General features: G+C 48.0%; 1 protein-coding gene across 1 annotated transcript in view; it reads left to right on the top strand.

Annotated features, from left to right (window-relative positions):
* The window catches only part of LOC135918891 (potassium channel subfamily K member 18-like), a 110,222-nt gene that overhangs the window by 64,193 nt on the left and 22,534 nt on the right, over positions 1 to 23,495 (top strand). Inside the window, exon 2 of the mRNA XM_065452577.2 lies at positions 22,420 to 22,607. Coding sequence (XP_065308649.1) covers positions 22,420 to 22,607 — 188 coding nt within the window. The remainder of the gene's footprint in view (positions 1 to 22,419; positions 22,608 to 23,495) is intronic.

The following is a 23,495-nucleotide window of genomic DNA, read 5'->3' as shown; positions in this document are numbered from 1 at the left end:
ACGGTGTTTGGCAAGAATTAATATGGGGACTTAGACATGAGAAATTTTCGTTCCCTCATTTACATAATGCCTGCATCTGCCCAATTTAAGGGGCCGCATATTGTAACAATCCAATCTTGATTATTTATGATATATGTTGCCCAAGTGGATCCGAGTGATAACAACGGCGCCCCAACCATCAACAAAGAGCGAAATAGTGTGAATTGAAATGTGTAATTATAAAACATGATCAAATGCGTATGCATCAGCCGTTGGAAAACGATCTCAGTTGGTTCCAAACACCGTAGCTCTAGGGAGTTGGCACCACTGTTGTACAGTGTGCGCGATACTATGGTTGAACTTCGACCGACCATGTAATGCGAGTCAGCGCGACTCTGTTCTGCGTAACAAAAAAATAAATGAAAGGCTTTGACAGTGGTGCCATGCATGTGGATTTGGTTTTCCTTTACGCACAATAAAGATCGTATAGTACTGTACTGTATGACATAAAACCTGTACATAAAACGTTGGGTTATAGGTACTTATAGACCATGCAGGACGGTTAAGAAATAGCGCGTAATATTCAATGGCTTAATTTCTTGTATTTGGGCTACTCCATTCTTGGGCGACTGGGCAAGTGCCTCCACCTATTGACACAAGGCTGACAGGAAGCTTTTATTTAGATATATCTGTCATACACCTCTCTTGTCCATTCGTCTCTTGTTACGATCGGCCAGCCGGGGGTAGTGATCTTCCAGCCACTCCTGCCCTATTGCGACGAATCGCCTCGGGAAGCTAACAATGTGTCCCACTCGGACAGACTGCGGCGCCAGCAAGGCGAGACACGTTTCGCGGACGGAGTATTTTTTGTTGGTTGACTGTCGCCTTCACGGACCAATGGGAGCAAGAAAATTCCTGGAGAAGGGGTGTCCTAAGGCGCTCCCTCCCGGACTCCGGTAACCACCACAGTCGTTTGACCCACGGCCGGTCTCGATGCGCTCTCAGAGGAGGGCGCGCGCGCGCGTCGAGACCGGCCGTGGCTTGACAGACGCTCCTGCGAGGTGAACCCAGGAACGAAGACGCGCCAGCTTGAGTCAAGCGTGGAAATTCGCGTCTGCGAAGCTCCCGTCCTTTCTCTCTGTTCAGTGAAAAATTGTGCGGGAGTGATTGTGTGTACCCTCGCCCTCAAGGCGGGTCCTTCGAGAGAGAGAGATTCTTGGTTTGGGAAGGAAAAACATGGGGTAAAGTGCAGCACAGTAACTGTCTCTCAGATGAGGACACCTCAACCGCACTGCACAGGGAGGGAAGGGGAATAGATAGAGGGGTGAAGGAGGGGCGGCGGCGGCGGCTAGAACGCCGTGCGCGGACAAGTCGGTGGCCTTCGCTTATGAGGCGCGGTGACGCGCCTAGTCGTGTCGAAGCAGTGCTTCCTGCGCGGCGAGAGCCGCGTCACACATTTGACGAACGTTGCCGTCGATGGCTGGGCACTGGACGAGCAGGGCCCGCAGTGCAGTAGCGAGAGCGGCTATTAGCGCGTCTCTGGGGTCGCTGTTCGTAGCGGTTGGAGGGCCGCATGACGGCTCAGCTGCGGCTGTCTGGTTGTTGCGGCCGCGCAGGGCGTTTGGAAGCTCCGATTGGACGAAGAGGGACGGCAGTTTTCCCTGGCCTAGGGATCTATTGAGGACAAAGGGTGTTTAAGCGAAGTTTTTAGGCTCCTCGGTGTGCTTCACTTCAGTCATGATAATCTGATGAGATGTGACGTTCTGCACTCTTAACGTAGATATCGTAAATGAACCCTGTACTCCTTGTTCTCGACGGGAACTTGTTCCTCCCTTCAACAACGTCATTAGCGTGGATGTGTCGGACGACGGCATGGGCCAGCGACCCCTTTTTGTCATGCCCGACCCCAACTTTTGCACCCTCGACAAGCGTCACACATACCGCCTTAGTCCTCGAAACATCGCTACGTCGGCGTCTCACACTGCGCATTCGCTCGATTTTGGTGCTTGCACCTCGGCTTAGCTTGTGAACGGTGTACTGCAGAACTATCTCATAAAATTGGAGTTCTATAATGTGCGGCACAAAATCATTGCGTTTTATTTTCGCTGGATGAACAGATCATTCGTCCTGTCGTCACCGTCAGCGTGTCATAATGTCACACACACACACACACACACACACACACACACACACACACACACACACACACACACACACACACACACACACACACACACACACACACACACACACACACACACACACACACACACACACACACACACGCACACACACACACACACACACACACACGCGCACGCACACACGCGCACACACGCACACACGCACGCACGCACGCACGCACGCACGCACGCACAATTGAGTGCTCCGGATTATCTTCATCATCAAATCGAACCCGGAACCATATGCTGCAGCAGATGAACACATCAGCCCCTAAGATACCACTGATTGTTACCCGGAGTATGTCGAAACACATTCTTTGATTCTGTTTCCTGGAAAATGGTCTCTTGTAGCATTCCTGGGTACAAAAAATTCTCGTTTAAATTTTGCGCATGATTTTGCTGTCCCTTTGCTGCTCGTTATAGTTATAGTTATGTACTGATACGGTAACCTTGCGTGCTTGGAAAGACCGGTCTACAGTGCAGTGAAATCGGCTGGAAGCCAGCGCTGTAGTCCCCCGTTTCTGTGTTCTTCGGTCTTTGTCCTAATCGCGCCGCGTTCTCATCAGAATCTAGCTGCAATTTTACGAAGGAGATCCACCCAAGTTTACAGACAAGAAAAATAAAACACTTCCTGAACCGAATAATCCATGCTGTCAATGATTATTTTTTGTGTGCGGATGCTGTACGATAATCTCACCGAAAATTTCAACGATGGCATAAGGTGGGTTCGGCTGCTTTTTTCCCCTCTTTTTTTCCCCTGACCTTGGAACGTGGGGCACGAGAAGGCACCTCTGTTTTCAGCTTCCCAGACATGCTCACATCATCCTTCCGAGAAAATTTTCTTTTTATGTCACTTCTTTTGTCGCACCCGAGCGTAACAGAGGCAGCCTGTGGCGTTATTCCGCTCTCGCGAAAGCAAATTTAGCAATGTCGGTGATGATGGATACTAACGCGTCGGTTCCGTGACCAGGTATACCATCCAAATGCGCTTCTGAGAAAAAAAGAAGGCACCGGCCCGTGAAGACTTTCTTGCTCTCACGTTGGGCAATAGTCCCACCCTCCGAGCTTTTTTTCCTGACGACAGGAATCGCGTGGCGAAACTGCGGCGTTGCTCTTAGGGGGCGTGTGTGTGTTATGCCGGGAACATTAGGTCGTCCCGTGCTTTCTGCTCCTGTTCCGGGAGTCTGTGAATCAGCGCAATGAATGCTAGATCACACCCAGAACAATGCCACAAAGACCAAAGAGCGAGTGAGCGAGAGAGAGAGAGAAAAAAAAAAGAGAAACAGAAAAGGAAGGAAAGGAGGTTAACCAGAACAAAATATTCAATTTGCTATCCTTCACTGGGGAACGAGCGAGGGTGACCCAGAAAAACAAATTCGCAGATGACTATTCGCAGATGGCGTTTGGTACGTGTGTTACTCATGACACGAAATTCCGTATGACTCGTGTCGTCTCACGTATACGGTATATACGACATGATTGAAACGGCGTATTTGCTTTTTGGCGATGGGGTTTACATGCTTCGATAACGGCCAGTAGTATGGAGGTGAGTAGCATTTTCGGGTCACTTTTATACCACGCGAGTATAGGTTTCGAGTTTTTTCCTCTCTGAAGGGGAGGTGACAGCTTGCCGGAGCACGAAGATGTACACTCGTCGTCTTGTTATGTCCTTCGCTTCAGCAGGAAGTCACTGCGAGTGATCGTGAATCAACAAATTCTGATTAAGACTAATGCACTTTGTGCAATGTCCGTACACGTGTTCATTCATCTCAGCCCTGCAGCCGAGATCCGAGATCTGTGTTCGCACTTGGACCGTTCAAGGAATTTGCGTCGTCTTCCAAAAATTAGTTCTCAGTGTCCAGTGACTATATCCACTGTGAATCTGGTCATCGTTTTCTTTTTCTACATACACAGCTTGGCTTCCACTGCTTGACATGCAGAGAAATTAAGTAGCCTGGTGATAAACCGGTCCACAGCGCACGCCCAGCCAGAACGTACTTCAACTTGACCTAACCTACAGAGAAGACTGCTAACCCTGCGGAAACGAGGGCCTCGCCTAGCGCGTCCTCTGTGCAGCTCCGATGGAAACTTCCAGAGACTGTTTGCGCCGCCAAGGGCCTTCCATCAGTGTGCTCCGCGGAGCGTGAATATCGAGTTCGGTCGGCCGCGACCTGAAGGAGGGAGAGGGTGACGCTGCAAACACTGCGGCAGACGACGAAAACACGAGGTCGCTCCCGGAGTCAAATCTCCGACGAACGCCGCATTTCCTGCGAATTCTGGGGCGGTTATCTGCAGTCGCAAACGGGGCCCGTATACGGCCTGACTGATGACCTGCGCCACTGCTCATTAAACCCTGCACGAGATGGACGAGTCACCAGGGCCTCTCTTTCGTAACGTCTACGTAACAAGTGTACGCCATTCCGGTGTTTACAAGGTGGTCGCGAGTCAAGGTCGGGCTAAGTGCCCCGGCGTCATGCAGTGGTTGAGGCTGTTTGGCTAGGCACCCACGTGCACGAGGAGCCACGTGTTCTATAACAAGAGTCCTCGACGCTCAAGGCGCGCGCTGCTATCAAAGCGTCATCAAAGCGTCGACTCCGCACTACTTCAGACGGCCGTGTCCGTAACGGCATATCGCGTGGGCTCGCCCTGGTCTCCCTCGGCAGCGCCATCAAGCCCTGGAAGTGCTGCCGCCGAGCGATAGGCCGCAGGACTTGCATGCCTGGCTTCATCTACGCTACTGAACCGGATGTACTGATTCTGCTTTAAAAGCGAAGCATTTCTTTGTCAACATTTGCAACTTTGACGGTATCTAGCTATCTAGCCGCCTACGTCTTGGTGCTCTCATGGTCGTTTCGTTAACTTGGTATGCAACAAAATTGGCATAGTATGACAAGAGTGTATGACGAACATAAATGCAGGTCATAACATGAATGCCATGACATGCGCGTCGTGTAGGTCATGAAACAGTCGCCTACGTCTTGGTGCTCTCATGGTCGTTTAGTTAACTTGGTATGTACCAAAACTGGTATAGTATAACACGAGTGTATGGCGAATATAGTGATAGGACATGACATGAATATCATGACATGCGTGTCATGTAGGTAATGAAACAGCCGCCTACGTCTTGGTGCTCTCATGGTCGAGTTAACTCATTTAACGTATTAACTCGAGCTAACTCATTCAACATAATTTTCCCAGGGCGTGTGATCTGCCGGCCTCTTTTTGCAAGCCTCTTGAGTTATACCCTGGAAAGTAATCTCGGGCGGCTCATTAGGACTTCGGTCAAGGGGCGATGGTATTTTTAAAGAAAGTAAACATTTTACCACCACCACCGTGTTCGCAAGAACACTGGGGTCGAGAAATCCTAGCGCGCGCAGTTCAACGTTCCTACTCCTTGGAGCGCCCAGTGAATCAGCTTCATGCTCCCGTCGGGTGACGGCGGCGATGCATGCTGCTGGCCGAGCGCTGCCCATGAGATAAAGGACGCCCTGCAGCTTCCTCGTTGCCACTCACGATGCAGCCGACCTTCTTCACCGAACGCGCGCTTGAGAGCAGCACAATACCACTGCGCAAACGTTCCGTAACGTGGCTTTTTTTCAGATCTCGCGGACTTTCTTTACAACCTGGAAGAAAGGACTACGTGAGACGCATCGTAGAGGAAAGAACTCGATCGGTGGTTTCTGAAGGTGCTCTACAAAACTGCGTATAATGCTTGGGGTCCTCAGCCAATAATTAAAAAGTTAGATAGTTAAACTTAATTAATTTGCGAGCTATGGGGGAAAAATGTCTGAGTTACTATAGGATATTGCGAATAGTATGCGTTCGGTTCATTTCGATTCCGACTCGCCTTTCATTTATAGATTCTTGGCTCAAGTTTTGTGGGACACCCTGTATATATTGGGCGCGCTGGGTGGGTGGCCTTGCATTGTAGCGCGTGTGCGTGCGGAGCATTTTTTTTTCAAGAAGCAGGTGGTGTTGTCGATAAAGAGAGACGACATAACAAGATTAATTATAGAAGCAGCGAAAATTGCATCATTGAGCATCGAATGTGTAAGCTCCTTATCCCTACTTTGTCAGAGAAAAAATTATCATTTTTAAATCTCTCCTAAGACAGAGAGTGAGAGTGAAAGAAAGGAAAGGCTGAGAGGATAACCAGAGGCGAGCTTCCGGTTTGCTACCCTGCTCTGGGGGGGGGATGTAGGGGTTGGAAAGAGGGCAGATAGAGAAAGAAAGAAAAACAAAAAAAAATTCGACGAAGCAGCACATGCTGTCGCCCGAGAGCATACCAACCGGGATTTCCTGCCGCACGGTCTCCGGAAAGCGACGATGGTGGAGGACATTCCCATCAACTACGCCTTAATATTGCAACATTACCGAGTGGAAAGAAGACAATATTCTCTACAACATCCAAAATAAAGCAAGGAAGAAGCCACCGCTTTCTGCACACTACAAACGAATACGTATGTCTATGGAATTATCATGCACCGGATGCACCCCACCAAATTCTCATACCTATGCCGATATTGGGATGTACCAGACACCCTCCAACACATGGTGTTGGTGTGGCTACACCGCGAGAAAAACAGTCAAGATGATGCCCGAGAACCGCTGCAAACGATCGAAGAAACGTGGGAGGCAATGTTAAGGGCACAGAGCCTGGAAGATCAGCGAAGTCTGGTGGACCGGGCCTGGGCTTCGGCATTAGCCAACGGCTTTCCGGACTAAGAGAGCCGCCCACCTAGGGCGAACAGAGGGCACTTTCTCACTGTTTCTCACAATAAACGTTCATTCCTCAATAGCGAACTGCACCTCCGCTGCGGGTCGGCCCGGCTTTTCACTATCTTCGGGATTGGTCCACGTGCTTAACGCCTGCGTCACCTCCGCCGCGGGTTGGCTTGGCACTATCTTCGGGATCAGTCCACGTATGGGGAGTTTTGTGCCTACACACGGACACGATCCAGGGGGAGCTAGCCCTTAACAGCTTCGCCCAAAAAAATAAAATAAAATAAATAGGAACGACTAAGTGAAAAAGGCTTTCGTATCACAGGCGCTCACACAGGCCGGTCGGTCTCAAGAAGTACAATAGCGCTTGCACTGCCTTCTGATGCGATGCTAAGTCGCGTCTATGTTGCAAAATTCTTCCTTGCGACAGAGGCTGGTCGTACCACATGGTTCAGTGCGATGGAAAGCGATTGTCTCTGCACACTGTACTGGGGACACTGGCAAAGAACCTGACAAATTGCTTCCGCGTCACCGCAATCGCCACATGCTACGGTGTCGGTCATCCCTATGCGGAACGCGTAGGCATTGGTGAAAGCGACGCCCAACCATAGCCTACACAAAAGGGTTGCGTCTGTTCGGGGAAGTCTTGGTGGACGTGGGAGGCTTAAGGTTGGATCCAGGGTGTATAAACGGGCGTGCATAAAATCTGTTTCATTACACTGTGGCGTAGTGCATTGGCGTGCAAGTAGTTGGGGCATCCTTGCAGCATCTGTCCTAGACAGCGGGATTGATAGGCGGTTGCCTTCTGCATGAGCTGAACGACCAGCTTGATTGGCACGTTCATTGCCGATGATACCGCAGTGACTTGGTGCCACTGAAAAATTATTTCGTGTCCCTTCTCAGTCAGGCGGTGTATGGCTTCTGTTATTTCAAATACCGACTATTCATGCGGACCGCGCCGTAAGGCTGAGGATAAACCCTGCAGTGCCGTCTTCGAGTCACAGAAAATCGACCAATTCGGTGTCGCTTCGTCGTTAATAAAGGGTAGTGCCACTAGGAGCGCTGATAGCTGTGCTGCCGTGCACGTTTTCAGGTGAGACGTTTTTAACCTGATAGTGGTGGATTTTGCTGGAATTACGACAGCTGCGATGGAGCTGTTCGACTGGACGGAGCCGTCACTCTGTATGTGGGTGTAATTCCGGTACGTCTCATATAATAGGAGTAAGGTGAGCTGTATAAGAACCGGCGCTTCCATATCTGCTTTTTTCCGTACGCCAGATATACATGTGTCCTAGAAGGCGTTTCAATAGTGTAACTATTTTTTGGCAGTACGCATTTGGCCATATCTCTGCTCATGACACTTGCTATGACACATAGGTGTCGCCTACATATATATATATATATATATATATATATATATATATATATATATATATATATATATATATATATATATATATATATATATATATGTTTTTGTGTTTGTGTGTGTGTCCTCTGTTTTCAGATAAACCTTTTGTTGAAAGTCACCGCTCTTGTTGAATCCTCCTTCGTCGTCCTCGTCTATTCAAGAGCTCTATACCGGTTGCGTTGGAACACCGACAAGGTCGAACGTCAACTCTGGTCTCTAGCCTTCAAGTCACGGACAACCAACTAGACCGATTATTTCGGTTGCACTATTAATGTTCTCCTTGCGGCGGCGGCGGCGGCGGCGGCGGCAACAGGCTTCCAAAACAAGAAAACGGCCGCGACTAACGGGGACACGATAAGCGCAGTCGGAGAGTCCACATAACCTCTCTGCCGGTGCATAGGAAGCCCACTGCTTTCGGCCGCCTGCGAGCTGTCTCTACTCACAACACGTCGGCACAGCTGAGCCAGGTCGAAAAAAAAAAAAAAAAAGAAACGCCGTCGCGCCTCGCTGTTATGCTCTGCAAAGCTGTCAGATACGCGACGCTGCCCGTTCCTTTAAAGCTCGCCGCCGAGCTGGGAAGGGCGCCAATGTTTACCCCCCCGGGCCTGAAAGTGATTGAAAGGGACCTCCCGTACGACGCAGCGGCGCAGTGCCTTTTTGCACTGCACGAAAGAGCACCCGCCGGGGCCAGGCTTTGCAAGCATTGCACTTGCCTTTCACAGGTCTGCTGCCTTTCGCATGAGTGCACTTACAGCTCGCGCTCGTCCAGGTGAAAGGCTTCACACGGTACGGCAACGGCAAACGTTGACTTGTCCGTTTCTTTGTTCATTCATTCACGTCTGTGTGTGTTCGAGAGAGATAGGAAAGGGGGAAGGCAGGCAGGTTAACCGGAGGGGAAGATCTGATTTGCTACCCTATGCTGGGGAAAGAGGGGAGGTAAGGGGACAGGAAAGTAGAGAGAGAGGAGTTAAGGGAGCACAGATGGCGCAATCACAGTCGGTCATTGTCACTTCATTTTGTCACCGCACGGCACAGTAGTACTTGTGGCTCTGTAAACATCAGTTCGATTGTTGCTTTCATATAGGAGGTTGTGGCCAAGTACTGCACCAGGGTGGCCAATCCTGCTCTGGTGAGGGAGTGCGTCACCGGTTCTGGTCACCGGGATCAGGCCGCACTCCAGGCTTGTTTATGCAATTTTATCAACACGCGGATTCTTTTTTTTTTAATCCGGTGAAAAATTGCGCGGCACCGGGATTCGAACCGTGGTCTTCTTACACACAAATCCCCACGCTGCACTGGTCGAGATAGTTCTACTGGCTGAGGAGTTCTATTGAGATTTATACAGTACTAGTGTCACCCACGACGCTAATGGAAGAGAGAATAGTCTAGATGAATTTGACATCCCACAATTAAGTAATGCCGGAAGAAGTAAAGAAAGCCTTGGGAGCTATGCAAAGGGCCAATGCAGCTGAGGAGGATCAGGTAACAGCAGATTTGTTGAAGGATGGTGGACAGATTGTTCTAGAAAAACTGGCCACCCTGTGTACACGATGCCTCATGACCTCGAGCGTACCGGAATCTAGGAAGAACGCCAGCATAATTTTAATCCATAAGAAAGGGGACGCCAAAGACTTGAATAATTATCGAACGATCAGCTTACTGTCAGTTGCCTACAAAGTATTTACTAAGGTAATCACAAATAGAATGAGTAACACCTTAGGCTTCTGTCAACCAAAGGACCAGGCAGGATTTCGTAAAGGCTACTCAACAATAGACCATATTCACACTATCAATCAGGTAATAGAGAAATGTGCAGAATATAACCAACCCTTATATATAGCTTTAATTGAGTACGAGAAAGCGTTTGATTCAGTTGAAACCTCAGCAGTCATGCAGGCATTGCGGAATCAGGGTGAGACGAGCCGTTTGTAAAAATACTGAAAGATATCTATAGCGGCTCCACAGCCACCATAGTCCTCCATAAAGAAAGCAACAAAACCCCAATAAACAAGGGCGTCAGCCAGAGCGATGCGATCTCTCCTATGCTATTCACAGCGTGTTTAAGGGAAGTATTCAGAGATTTGGTCTGGGAAGAATTGGGGATAAGATTTAATGTAGAATACCCTTAGTAACTTGCGATTCGCTTATGATGTTGCCTTGCTTAGTAACTCAGGGGACCAATTGAAATGCATGCTCACTGACCTGGAGAGGTAAAGCAGAAGGGTGGGTCTAAAAATTAATCTGCAGAAAAATAATGTCTAACAGTCTCGGAAGAGAACAGCAGTTTACGATAGGTAGTGAGGCACTGGAAGTGGTAAGGGAATACGTCTACTTAGGGAAAGTAGTGACCGCTGAGCCGGATCATAGACTGAAATAATCAGAAGAATAAGAATGGGCTGGAGTGCGTTTGGCTGGCACTCTCAGATCATGAACAGCAGGTTGCCACTATCCCTCAAGAGAAAAGTGTAGAACAGCTGTGTCTTACCAGTACTCACCTACGGGGCAGAAACCTGGCGGCTTACGAAAAGGGTTCTACTCAAATTGAGGACGACGCAACGAGCTATGGAAAGAAGAATGATAGGTGTAACGTTAAGGGATAAGAAAAGAGCAGATTGGGTGAGGGAACAAACGCGAGTTAATGACATCTTAGTTGAAATTAAGAAAAAGAAATGGGCATGGGCAGGACATGTAATGAGGAGGGAGGATAACCGATGCTCATTAAGGCTTACGGACTGGATTTCAAGAGAAGGGAAGCGTAGCAGTGGGATGCAGAAAGTTAGGTGGGCGGATGAGATTAAGGTGGTTGCAGGGACAACATGGCCACAATTAGCACATGACCGGGGTAGTTGGAGAAGTATGGGAGAGGCCTTTGCCCTGCAGTGGGCGTAGGCAGGCTGCTACTGTTGCTGCTGCTGCTGCTTCCGCCGCTGTCGCCGCCGCCGCCGCTGCTGCTGATGATGAAACATCAGTTCAGGCTACAGCCGCTTGTCCAAGCCTGTTGTTCTTAACCACTGCAACAGTGCTCTCGTCTCGTCGCCTTTAGCTCAATGTATAATTTGTACTTGCTCGCGATCTCTGTATATTCATTGTGCAAATAAGTATCCTTGCATTAGTGACTGATTCTTACTTTGTATACTCCGTTGCTTTCTTAGATTGCTTGTTTTCTTTGCTTGAACACATAATTGTAAATCGCACCCTGATGTCTTATCGCGCCTACTGCACTATTAATCAATTCAAGCGCGCTGACGCCAAATGCTTGTGATTATGCGAATGTGTGTGCGTGTGTTATTTTCTTATTTTTATGTGATTTGTGTATGTGCATTAAAAAAAGTCAAAGGTTGAGTAATAGCCGGTGACAAAAGTTTCCGACATTTCCAATATCAATCAATCAATCAATCAATCAATCAATCAATCAATCAATCAATCAATCAATCAATCAATCAATCAATCAATCAATCAATCAATCAATCAATCAATCAATCAATCAATCAATCAATCAATTACTGGACTTATTCGCACCCAATCAATCTGCCAGTAAGTGGGTGGAAGTTCTGATGAGAATTACAGATGTGAAGCCCATGCCATTGTAATAGCAGAGCCGTTAAGTTTCAGCATGTTACGATTTCTGAACGTTCGTCACGGCTGTACTGTGGGTGAAGGTTAAAGATAAAAAAAAATTCTTATAGAAATTGTTTGTGCAGCTGGTGCCTCTTTCTCGCGCAGTCGAAATCACCTGAGCACTGCGTTCTTCTATGCTGAATTACGAGCTTAAAACCTTTGACACGATATAAGGAAGCTTAAACCAGTTACTTCACGTTCCTTTCCGCATGTTACCCCTTACATCGCTATACCATAAAGACAGAAAAAAAAATCATATAAGCGCTGTACGTGTACGGCACCTCACAGAAACGTGGTATTTTTCACTTCTTGCTGCCTAGAGAACAGATCTCACAAGCCCTCGTTACATACTTGTGTAAAGGAACCTGGAGAGTGACTTATTTTGACCCCACAATAAAACCAGCGCCAGAATGAAAACAGTAAGCAATGGAAATAAAAGGACGTCGATAAGCTTTTTCATGTCAACTTGTTGATGCCTACGACAATTCAGACTGTGTTTCTCATCTTTTGCCGCGCTTACTTACATCCTGCCCCCCCCCCCCGCTCCCCCCTTCTTTTGTTCTTAGCTATTTTTCTTGGCTCCTCCTCACGGAACCAACTCGATGATTTCTCGTGGTTAACCACCGTATCCTCCTCGTCCTCATCAATGACACCTCCTCTCTATCGACGTAGTTGGTCGCTGCGAGCGTGATAACGCTACCCATGAAACAGTATCACAGAACATTTGTGCAGAGGCTCCCATTTCCGTGGCTTATCCGTTTTGGCGTTCCCCTTTATCGCGCGAGGAAGCAAGTCCGACTCCATGCCGCATTGATGGCATTTATATGGGGGCGAAATTAAAGCTAACTCTTCGGCCAGCGCAGGAGAGCCGCACACAGCGAAAAATGGAGATCTTCACGACGGCGCCCCTTATAGCCAACATGCCGCTTCACAGCAGCCGTTAACACATTTATTAACACCAAAATATTTTAGAAAAGCAAAATCCATCAAACACCTTCTAAAAACAACTTCCGTGCCACAATACTCAAGCTGCAAAGGTGCGTGGAAAGCTTTTCTCAGATTTTCTTAACCCCTATCCCCCATCCCCAGTGTAGAGTAGCAAACCGGAGATTCATATCGGGTTAACCTCCCTGCCTTTCCTCTTCATTCTCTCTCTCTTGCCGAAAGAAGCCTTGCATGAGATCGCTTTGGCTCAGACGAATTGTGTACATGGGCTGCGCGCATTTTCCTGAAATTTCAGTCACGGGCGATTCACGCATTCGCTTCGTGATGTCACGGTGTAATGGCTTGTTCGCTTGCATGCCGCGAACGTGTACGAATGCGCACCCATACGCGCACGCAAGCATGCGGTGCACAATTTATGCGTAATCGCGAAACCGCATAGATTAATGGGAATCGCAATAGCGCTAAACAGACAGGTAGAAGCGTAAAAACAACAACACAGGGCAACACACAGTAACACACAGCGTTTATATCTCTCCCTGTCTATTTAGCGCTAATGCGGTTCCCAGTATGACAGACCAACAAGCCCGAATCAATGATTCGGATAGATTAATTTACACGACGCTGCAGTTAAGACGAGACAAGCCTAGCATACTTGCGCTGCATTGCCAAGCACGATCGACACATTGACATAAAAGTTTTCTGTGTCAGAGCATGCCGATACTTCAGACGCAAGTATTACACATGCGCCAAGCTCAAAGCCCACACGGAACTGTCTGTCAAAATAATGTCCGTGTCCAAGAGGGGTACAGGATAGAAGTCGTGGAGGAATAATAAATATAGATAAAAAAAAGGGAGAAGACGCCCCCCCCCCCCCCCTCCACTGATTGCTATGGAGACCATAACAACAGAAGAACTTAATTTCAGTGTTTCTTTTCGAACTTCTTGTTCGTGTACGTGCGTGATAACTTCCTTGAAAAACAGGATAACGTTCTTCTCGGTAAAGATGTTACAATGTTCCTCCGTATTTACTGCCCGTTCGTCAAACGTGTCAGCCCAAACGCCTGTACCCCGCCAACTTCCTGTACTCCGTGCTGCTTTTACTGCTTCGAAGCCGCAGTTCCTTTTAAGGCCAGCGCTTTGCGTAAGTACATTATCGCGTGCACCGCATCGAGTTACGGCGGCTGAAACACTGCGTCATTTCACTTTCGCTAAATGCATGTCAAGATTGCCGTCGACGGCTTCAGTTTATAGTTTCCCGCTACTCGCGCGACGACGCTGCTGTAGTCGTGATTCTCTCATCAGCAGCTATTTTCTTCGCATTTCTTTCCCCGTTCCTCGTGGTTTCTCTCATCCACGAAGGCTGCCTGCCTGATTGCTTCTCCGATGCCCGCTTAACTGTTGTACCCGCTTAACGCAGCCTATACAGAAGGGCTGAAGCAAGCGATCGTCGGCATTCACTTAGCCCTCACATTCGATATACAGCCGTGCGGGTGGGTGGGGTCTCTTTGTTTGGCGACACTAAACGTCGGACGCAGATCGCTTGCAGCGAGCGCATGTAAAGGCGCCGTCGTTACGTTAGTCTCGGTTTGGCCGACACAGCAGCCGCCCCCTCGTTGGCTTTTTTTTTTTGCGCAATCTTCCGGCCTTGACAAGGGCAGCGGTTGTGTGGGGCCGTGGGCTTTTGTTTTCGTCCGTCTATTCTAGTCTTTAACGAGCCTGTTGTTGCCGGTCTTTGCCCCGCTGCACATCTTTTGCTCGTTTCCTCTGCAGCTCGGTGTGCAGTGCGCCGAGACGTCGCGACGACGCTGCTACACGGGCTGGCCTTTCGTTCTCCGATGTCGGTTGCGAGTAGCCGTTGTTTCAACGCGTACACTTTGAGGAACCTCTATACTGCGCTCTCCCGCTCCTTTTGCAATAAGGGTGGCGACACACTTGGCGACGCAGTCTGAGAAGGACGAAAGTTCTACGTGGAACGAATTATTGTTCCTCTGACAAAAACACAAAGTGCAAAGAAAGAAGCAGATATAGAGGCTTGTAACTTCCGCCGCTACGCACAACAGTTGCATGAAGTTGCAGCAAGAGGAAATGCACATACAGGAAAAAAAAATGACGGAGAAGGGAAGCGGAGAAAAGAGGAGGGTGCGGTATTTTTGACATGACAAATGTTTCTGGTCATGCCTTGCATATGTATGTCACGAGAAATGATGCCGAGCCCCGGAATCGACCGTAACCATAACCAATGGCTAAGCGTGTCGTGAACCATGCAGTATACCAAATGAATACCCGGCTTTGCATCACGTGCGAACGCGCTTGAATTTGTCAGACTGACTACCTAGTCCTAACAACCCCCTCTTCCCTCTGCGCTCTCTCTGAAATCCCCTTTTTTATGATTGAGAAGATCGAACGGCTCAGATTTCAGTGAACTTTATCGGGGCTCAGATAAGCATCGCGATGAACCTTGAAGACGTGCCGTTTTGCCCGACGATCAGCACTGACGTGCAGAAAAGATCCACTGGAGATATTATTGAACTATATATCCTTGTTGCGTGTCCGCATTGATGAGAACGATTCGTAAGCCTTCGCCTCCACCGGTACAGAGTACGAGCCGGCTAGAACATCCCACTTTAGGCCACACACTCTCAGCCTTTATTGCACAATGTCTCCCACAAATGACAGTATTTTTTTTTCCTTTACTACGCGTGCACGCAGCGTGATTATGGAACGGTGCCCATAACTTCGCCACAGCATCACGACGTCCTTTGTTAGCGTGGCTTTTCATGTCGCAAGAGGTTACAAAGTCGAAGGCAGAAAACAAACTTCAGAGCAGCCGGCGGTCGCATGTCCTGGGAGAAGTAAACGCACAGTTAAAAAAGCTCAAAGGCACAAGTTTACATTTGCCAGCGCTGTTCCCGCCTTCAGGAAAGACGAGCGCGCTTTTGCCACAACTCTTGATGTCGCACAAAGTGTGGCAGTCCCCGGTATAGAAAGAACTCTGCGCTTAAGTTTATTCTCTCTTTCGTGAGTTGTGGAAGTAGTGAAACGTACAAATGAGTGACAACTCTGAGATCTTGTCGTATTGCAGAGCCCGCTTCATTTTGTGTAGAGCGGGAAGAATGAACGAAGAAAGGTGGTGGAAATGCAGCCTTTCCTGAAGATTCTGGGACGAACAACGGGCATTATTCTTTCCCGCAACTTTCCCATGGACTGCTTCGTTTGTGTGCGTCTCTCTATTTTCTTTCCCTCGTGTCCTCTTCGGAGGCAATAAACAGAGCAAAGTTTTATTATTATTTTTTATTGTTAGTGGATTGTGACGGCTACCATGCACTTTTTCATCGCGGAAGAAAAAGCGTCGGAGTTTCATCGCCACTCAAGAACTAAGCAAGAAACGTGATGATCACGACTACTTGAAAAGCAACAACAAGAAATTGGGTAACGATATTAAGCCTGGATGGGACGATTCGTGAGAGTCCTATCTCTCCCCAAGGCTTCTGTGGTGCCGTGCCGCAAGAAAATTTCCCAAAGACGCACCCTAAAGTGTGCGGCCAACTCAAAACATTTTCACGCCAACTTATGGCGCGAAATTCTTTGTAACAGCTTTTCTATTCTTAAAACTTAGTTCTTACTGCTCCCATTCTGTTGGCTTTATCATTCCTTTCTAGCCTGAAAAAAAAGAAAGAAAGAAGGAAAGAAAGAAAGCATAGTTCAAGCTGAACCATGGCTGTTCCAGGCCAACATTAGGTGCTGTGTAGCATTAAGTTTTCCTTGTGATCTTGTGTAGATGAGGTGAACAATTCCGAATATACAGCAAAACCATCATAATTACTTGGCTTGCTATGTTGTGGATCCACACTAGTTCTATAGATTTGCTAACATGCAACATAGACGTGGCTGCGGCACCTATGACGGTAGCAGAAAAGTGACTGTCAAGAAGCGATGCGTTTATCTTAGAGATTTCTGTATTGCTTCTTTAAAAATGGCTGGTGCTGCCCTGAATGTCTACTGTATCTACTGCAACAATAAGTTACAACGCGACTCGCGTAGGCAGTAAGAGTGACTATTTGGTCTTTAGGGGGCGGGTTCTCTAGGCTTAAATAGAAAGAACTATGTTCACGGTGATATCTACACATGCTGTGGTAGACCTCCGTATTTCTGGGTTCATATTGAAATTCGTTTGTAAAGTTGTTTCTTTGTCCATTCTGCGTTTTCTTCTTAAGGATCTTGCTTCCAAGCAAGGGTCCTGCTGAACAATTACGTTTGTTAACAGACTGCGGCAGGTAATACTGTTGCAGTGTCTGAGCGCACAAAGTTCGTGCAGTGCATGTGAAACGATTTGAACATAACTTCGTTTTATTTTGAACAACATTAGTGTTGTTGAACTGAATATGCCCGAGAAAAACAACCACTATTTAGTTTTTACTAGGGACGCATTCGAGTAACATTAGTGCCACCTTTAGCGCGCGTCCACTGTCACTCCAATCCTGAAACTATACTTCTATATGTTCCTGAGCGCTGTCGGAACGCTTCCAAAAACAACCAGAATCTTCACGATGGGGATTTTTCGACAGTCTCTAAGCCCTCTCCTTCGTTTACGCCGAAAGTAAGGATTTCTACGAGGTTTAAAAGTAGCTGTTACAGGACTGAAAGTACCAGCACGGGTTTAGTGTAAGGGTGGGCAGACATGCATACTGATACAGCCACCAAAGGATTCGCTATATTGTCTGAGAGTGGCAGCGAAATGGGGTATAGTTTCGGACCTCTTGGACTGCCTTTCGACTGTTCTTTCTTTCCTGGAAACCGACTAGCACTGCTAAAGAACCCATTGTTTCTGAGAGTGCCATATTCGTAATTAACTTCTCGAAAGCGCGGACACATTGGCAAAAGCAAACTCAAAGTGGCAAGCATTTATATTGTAGAGGACGGTGACTGCCCGACGGAGTCGCCGAGCATGAGCCGCAAGTCGGACCCAGTCGGACCGGCTCGGTGAGCCCAAGTGTGGCCGCCCCTTGGTGGAGTGTCATAACCGAAATTCAAGGGGTATGGCGCACTTCGCAGCGTAAATTCGCGAAGCAAGCCAGGCGCTGCTACTGTGTTACCGGGGAGGATACGTCACGCACTTCTATAGCGTTTGGCGATGTGTCGAAACCTTCTGTGCCCCGTTTGGTTGCGCCCCTTCGAAGAATCAAGGTTCTAGGCGAGTTGAGAGAGTTTCAGCGAGCAATTGCGTTGCCAGCCTGCTCGAACTGTACTTCACGGACGGGCACCTCCGAATGGAAAGTTATATTATCCGTCGGTTGCCCGCGATAGCCTAGCAAGAGCAGAGTTTCAGAGAAGCAAGAAAGAAAAATGCACAGAAAAGCAAAAAAAAAAAAGTAAAGTGCGATGCCGCTGTCGAAGGAGCGCCCACATGCAAGACACCGGAAGCGGAGACGTGCCGGCCCAAGTGCAGCTGCGGGGATAGGCTGACGCATAAATCGTTCGGCGCTCGTGTCGGCACCCCTGTGCGTCAAACTTTCCCTCCGCCTGGGTTGCCTGCTACTTACTCGCGTGGGAACATTTCTGGCTGCCATTTTCGACTCTGTTTCTGTTGACACTTTCGAAATATCGTTGCGCGGCTACGTTGAAAGCCTCGTGTACGCCGGTCAATGGAGTTTCTGAGTGGCGGATGACGCACATACCCTGTCGGTGTGGTCGCGATGACGCCCGAGGGCCGGCTGGCGCTGAACTGTCAACGTTTACTGAACATCTCGTCGAGCAAAACTTATTTTTCGACGCGGTGCTTCCATTAGTCACGGCTAGCGCTTTCACACGCGCCATACTAAATCTGGACGACGTATGTTTCTACAGGCGGCGTACAGCTCGGGCGCGAAGCGAAAGATAATAATCCCCTCTCTGTCCTGCATATATGGTTTCCTGCAAAGTTTGCTATATGTAAGTGTTCAAAATCGTTCAGTTACCGTGGGAATTGCGAGCAGCACGTGTATTTGCCAGATCTTGGTGCTCGTGGCTTCAGCTTTTATTTTTGGCATTGTTTACTGTGCTTTATTGTATAAATTTCGAGGAAATTGTACTTTTCTGAACGCACGAAAGCAGTGAGATTCTGTCCGCATGCATCACTATTGTGAACTTGGAACGCAATATTTTCTCCTAAGCCATCACCTTTCGAAGTCACAGAGCCGTTTGTAGACAGAAAGACGAAATAGAGGCAAATTGCTTATCCCTCAGAAGCATTACGTTTTGGGCGAATTTGTTTTACGTGGTTCTTAAGAGACTTTTGCGCGCACAAAGACAGGACGTCGAATGAAGAAGGGACACGCACGTGCACAACTTATCCCTACTCGTTGCTGGGATGATTGGGCACCCATACTTGTGAAGTTGTATTAGGACGCGAAACACTATGAAGAACGGCACAGGACAGGAAAGAGCGTCACAGTTCTTATTCGATATTGTTACATCCCATTACACCGTAGGACACGTAAGGTTATTATTCCCATGTTTATTGCGCCATCCTTTAATAAATACATTTTGTCATCATCATTGAAGTGCCATGGGTGCAGCTACCGGAGACACTTCTAGGAATATTTTGTATAAAAGTTATGTGAACTGGCTGTGGATAAAAGTAGTGGTACCTACTTGTCGCCGAAACAAAAAAAAAGCACTTAACTGTAACTGCCGAAGTTTTAGTTGTTCGTAGCAAGTGAGATGTATTCTCTAGTCAGACCTTAAGCGGTTTGTGCTTGATGAACAGATCAACAGCACAAGCTATTGCGCTAAACTAAATGACCGCGAAAAACGCAGTAATATTAAAACGCGGACGCAGGTGCAGGTCACCGATGTGCACGAACGAAGAACAGCCAAAGAGGCGAGGATTGGCAATGTAGAATTCGTTGAGAACTGGTCAGCTCTGTTTGCCCTGCTCGCTGACGAGTTTTTTCTCAATACATTTGACAACAGAGAACGGTAGAGGTAATTTAATGGTGTACGAAGATATTAGCCTATCGAAAGACTTGACATGACATTCTGGTTGAGATTGTGAGGGTTGAAAGAAAAAGAGTGAAAGAAAACAAAAGTACAAACAAACAAACAAACAAACAAACAAACAAACAAACAAACAAACACACTGAAGCATCCAGACTGATACATACACTATGACAACTGTACTAACTCTTTGGTACTCTGTCATACTTTGTACGCCACTGACATGTGCAACTGGACGCAGCTTCAACTCAAGAAGCTTGACGCAGCGATAAAAGAGGTTGCTAGAGCGCATTGGGGCTCCCAGTTTCAAACCAGCACTGAAAAATTACTCAAGTTAGGAAAACGCAACACTACCATGGAAATTGCGGAGGCTCAAGAAATATCACAAATAGCCAGACTATCTACAATCAGCACGGGAAGATCAATCCTGAACAAGGTCATGATCAACCCCATTACGGATCCAGCACACTGCACTAAAGTCCGTCAAGAATTCGCAGACAACATAATTGTCGCACCGCTACCCAGGAATATGCACCCAACACATAACATCAACAGGAGAGTTGCACGAGCCATGGCGTTAATCAAGAAAACTGATAAAGGGGGCAGAGGAGCCTGCTTTGTTGATTCGCCTGCCTACAAGGATCGAACTAAGTTCGCTGCGATGGTAGTGGATCACCAGGGCAAATGCACCAACTGCGCCACGATCTACACTAGCAAACCTGAAGTCGCTGAACAAGTTGCCATTGCATTGGCACTAACAGACAATAGATACAGAGAAATATATAGTGACTCGAAAACGGCTATTAGAGCTTTCAATAGGGGCAGGAATGCCCCACAGGCTGCGAGAATAATTAACATAAGACAAACAAATGTTACACATTAAATTTATTGGTTCCCGGCTCACCTCGGTTCACTTGATAACATTCCTGTCAATCCAAATGAATCGGCCAACAGCGTCGCCCGCGAACTTATAGACCGGGCCGCTTTTACATATGGTTTTGTGTCTGCTGGGTTGGAGAACCTACAGAGAGATACGCTCATTACATACAATCAAATTACAAAACACTACTACATAGGAAGGAGGGAGTCTATACAACCCCTCACTATAAGCTAAACAGAGCAAAATCAGTTACACTTGGGCATTTAAAAATACACTTTTACCTACACAAGTGAAGGAATGGTATGACGTTGCAGAGCAGACATATGCTTTCTTATATAACGTAACTCGGATACTCATATTGTCCATGTCGCGTTCCATCTCAAGAACTGCGGTAGCACTTGCACGAGCTTCTGATGCGATATTAAATCGCGTTGATGTCGCAAAATTGTTTCTTGCGACAGAAGCTGGTAGTCCAGCTGGTTCAGCACGATGGAAAGCGATTGCCTCTGCGCGCTGTACTGCGGGCACTCACAAATAGCGTGCCGAATTGTCTCTGCGTCGCCGCAGTCGCCACAAGCTACGGTGTAGGCCGTCCCAATGCGGAACGCGTAGGTATTGGCGAACACGACGCCCAACCATAGCCTATAGGGTGCTCACAGAAGCCTCTAACTAGCACTCGAGCCAATATGCAAAATAACGCAATCGCTGGCGGCCAACTACGAACACATTTACAGCCGCCGACCATTTTTTTTCGGACATGTACAATGCCACAAAAATGGTCAAATAATCGGACAGCAGGAAAAAAAAAAAACGAATTACGACCGTAATGTCAATATTGTTGTTTCATAGGGCACCAGCGCCGCAAAAAATTTGTTCACGGGCTTTTTCTAAGTGATGCGCTTTATAAAAATCAAGTTTGTACTTGAGCTTTCGGGATGGCCGAGACCATGGTGGCGTTTCCCGTTCACCCGTCGCGCAAGCCTGACGTGCGTCGCGGGTCGTCGCGATGTGTATATGGCGCCGCCGCGGCATGGACTCCGCGACGCTGTCAGTTTAGGCTGTGCTGCGCGAAACCAGTCTGGAACCTTATTGGCTTGTACAGGCCCAGGCACGGGCGCGAGCTCGTGCCGCTCCGTCCAGTAAGTGCGCACACGATATATATGCGATCGCGGTATGTAGCCGCCGCCTGATCGGCCGCAGACCTAAACTTCACTTCGCGCACGTACGCGGCCACCAGTGCAGCACGTGATCGCACGCTCAATCGGTTACATTGAAATTGAAGAATTTCCGTTTTCTATATGCCTGTTTATCGAGGCGTTATGTGAAGCGCTCCCAAAGACACCTTGCTCATAGACTCAGAGCGTTGAGGCTAAGTGCTCGATTCTTGTGTGCGCGTGCGCGCGGGTTTTTGTATGCGTGCGTGCTCGTATGTGTGTGCGTGCGGGTCTGTTCATTTCCTTATGTCATTTCGGTTCGTTCACATTTGACTGTCAAACATGGAAGGCCGGCGACTAAAGTTGACAGCATTTCTAACACAATCAATCAATCAATCAATCAATCAATCAATCAATCAATCAATCAATCAATCAATCAATCAATCAATCAATCAATCAATCAATCAATCAATCACAGTTCACGAGTGCATCCATAGTCTCCGCTTCAGGAGCACGAACCCCTCGAAAAGCGTGACATTGTCTTGTGTGCAGGATACGGCAACATCGCGCCAAAGACGCCGCCGGGAAAGGTGGTGACCATCCTGTACGCCATCATAGGCATCCCGCTGATGCTGCTTTGCCTGTCCAACATCGGCAACATCTTGGCGCACAGCTTCAAGTTCTTCTACGCGCACGTCTGCTGCTTGCTCTGTCGAAGGGCAGACGCCGCCGCCGCAAAGGTGCGCACTCAGACCTCTTTGCCATCGCGCACATTGGCCTTCATACATGTAATGAGAGGTGGCCACCAGATAATCGGTCATGAGGCTACGCAAGTGACAAGTTTGATCCGGACAAATATAGATTCGTGGGGATGTTATAAAGGACGCTTAAATCGAGCAAGATTAAGAAAGCAAGATTAAGACAGCAAGATTAAGAAAGAAATATTAAGTCGAGCAAAATTGAATGTTTGACTTCTGTAATAACGAATTGCCGCATTTACTCGTGTAAGGCTCACCCTTGTTTAAGCCCCCGCCCACGTGTAGAGCCCCCCCCCCCCCCCCCCCCCTTCCTTTTTAGAGCCCGAAAATGTGAAAATATTGCCTGACTGAGCGTCACGGGTGTTCTCCCATTCTGTTTAATTCCTGCAAGCCGCTAAAACATGGCAATAGTCCATGTCCTACGAATCGGTCGGGCACACAGCCGGCCGCCAGTGGTTTCATTTATTTGAATAGCAGTCTTAGCGTAGTTCGAGGTACTTGGTACAAGCTAAAAGAAAAGGAAAAAGAACAAGTGCGGCCATTGCACGAGTAAATACGGAAGTCAGTCGTATGCAACGTTTTACAAGCGAGAAAAATGACGAAAAGGAAAAATTGGAGTGGAACCACCTGTCGTGGACTACGGTACTTCTTATGTGACGTCAGCGCTGGCAGAGACATGGAGAGTTCCATAGAGGGAGGTCACGTGAGTATATTACGTCAACTCGTCCGGTTTGGCCCGGGAGCTTTAAATTTAGGAGCAGCAGCGGGACATTCGGCCGCAATTTTCTGAACCACTAAGTGACATATTGGCTCACAGAAAACGATGGCAGCTCTTTAGAAAAATATTCTATCGATTCAGCTCGACTTAAT

The sequence above is a fragment of the Dermacentor albipictus genome, chromosome 2, assembly GCF_038994185.2.
Source record: "Dermacentor albipictus isolate Rhodes 1998 colony chromosome 2, USDA_Dalb.pri_finalv2, whole genome shotgun sequence".
In the NCBI taxonomy this organism is placed as follows: Eukaryota; Metazoa; Arthropoda; class Arachnida; order Ixodida; family Ixodidae; genus Dermacentor; species Dermacentor albipictus.
Note: the sequence above shows the minus strand (reverse complement) of the source record. Positions and strands in the feature narration are given on the sequence as shown.